General features: G+C 59.7%; 1 protein-coding gene across 1 annotated transcript in view; it reads left to right on the top strand.

Moving 5' to 3' along the window:
* Positions 1 to 290, top strand: part of DHX30 (DEAH (Asp-Glu-Ala-His) box helicase 30) — a 16,332-nt gene that overhangs the window by 13,899 nt on the left and 2,143 nt on the right. Inside the window, 2 exon segments of the mRNA XM_009871468.1 lie at positions 9 to 175; positions 227 to 290. The exon segment at positions 227 to 290 is cut by the window's right edge and continues 135 nt beyond it. Of these exon segments, the coding sequence (XP_009869770.1) occupies positions 9 to 175; positions 227 to 290 (231 nt within the window).

Here is a 290-nt window from a genome sequence, read left to right as displayed (position 1 = left end):
ACCTCTCCCCACGTTGGGCAAACGCCTCGCTCAGATCTCCACAGACCCTCGGCTGGCCAAGGCCATCGTCTTGGCATCCATCTACCGTTGCCTCCACCCTCTGCTCGTCATTGTTTCCTGCCTCACCCGCGACCCCTTCAGCAGCAGCCTGCAAAACCGTGCGGAGGTGGACAAGGTGAGGAAGGAGCCCCCTCCAGGAGGAAAGTAGAAAACGTGTGGGGGAGAGGCTGATGTTTTGGCTGACATGTGTCTCATCTCCTCTCCTCTCTCAGGCCAAGGCTGGTCTGAGC

This window comes from Apaloderma vittatum, unplaced genomic scaffold (genome assembly GCF_000703405.1).
Source record: "Apaloderma vittatum isolate BGI_N311 unplaced genomic scaffold, ASM70340v1 scaffold24656, whole genome shotgun sequence".
In the NCBI taxonomy this organism is placed as follows: domain Eukaryota; kingdom Metazoa; phylum Chordata; class Aves; order Trogoniformes; family Trogonidae; genus Apaloderma; species Apaloderma vittatum.
The sequence above is the reverse complement of the archived record's forward strand: the minus strand, read 5'-3'. Positions and strand labels throughout refer to the sequence as shown.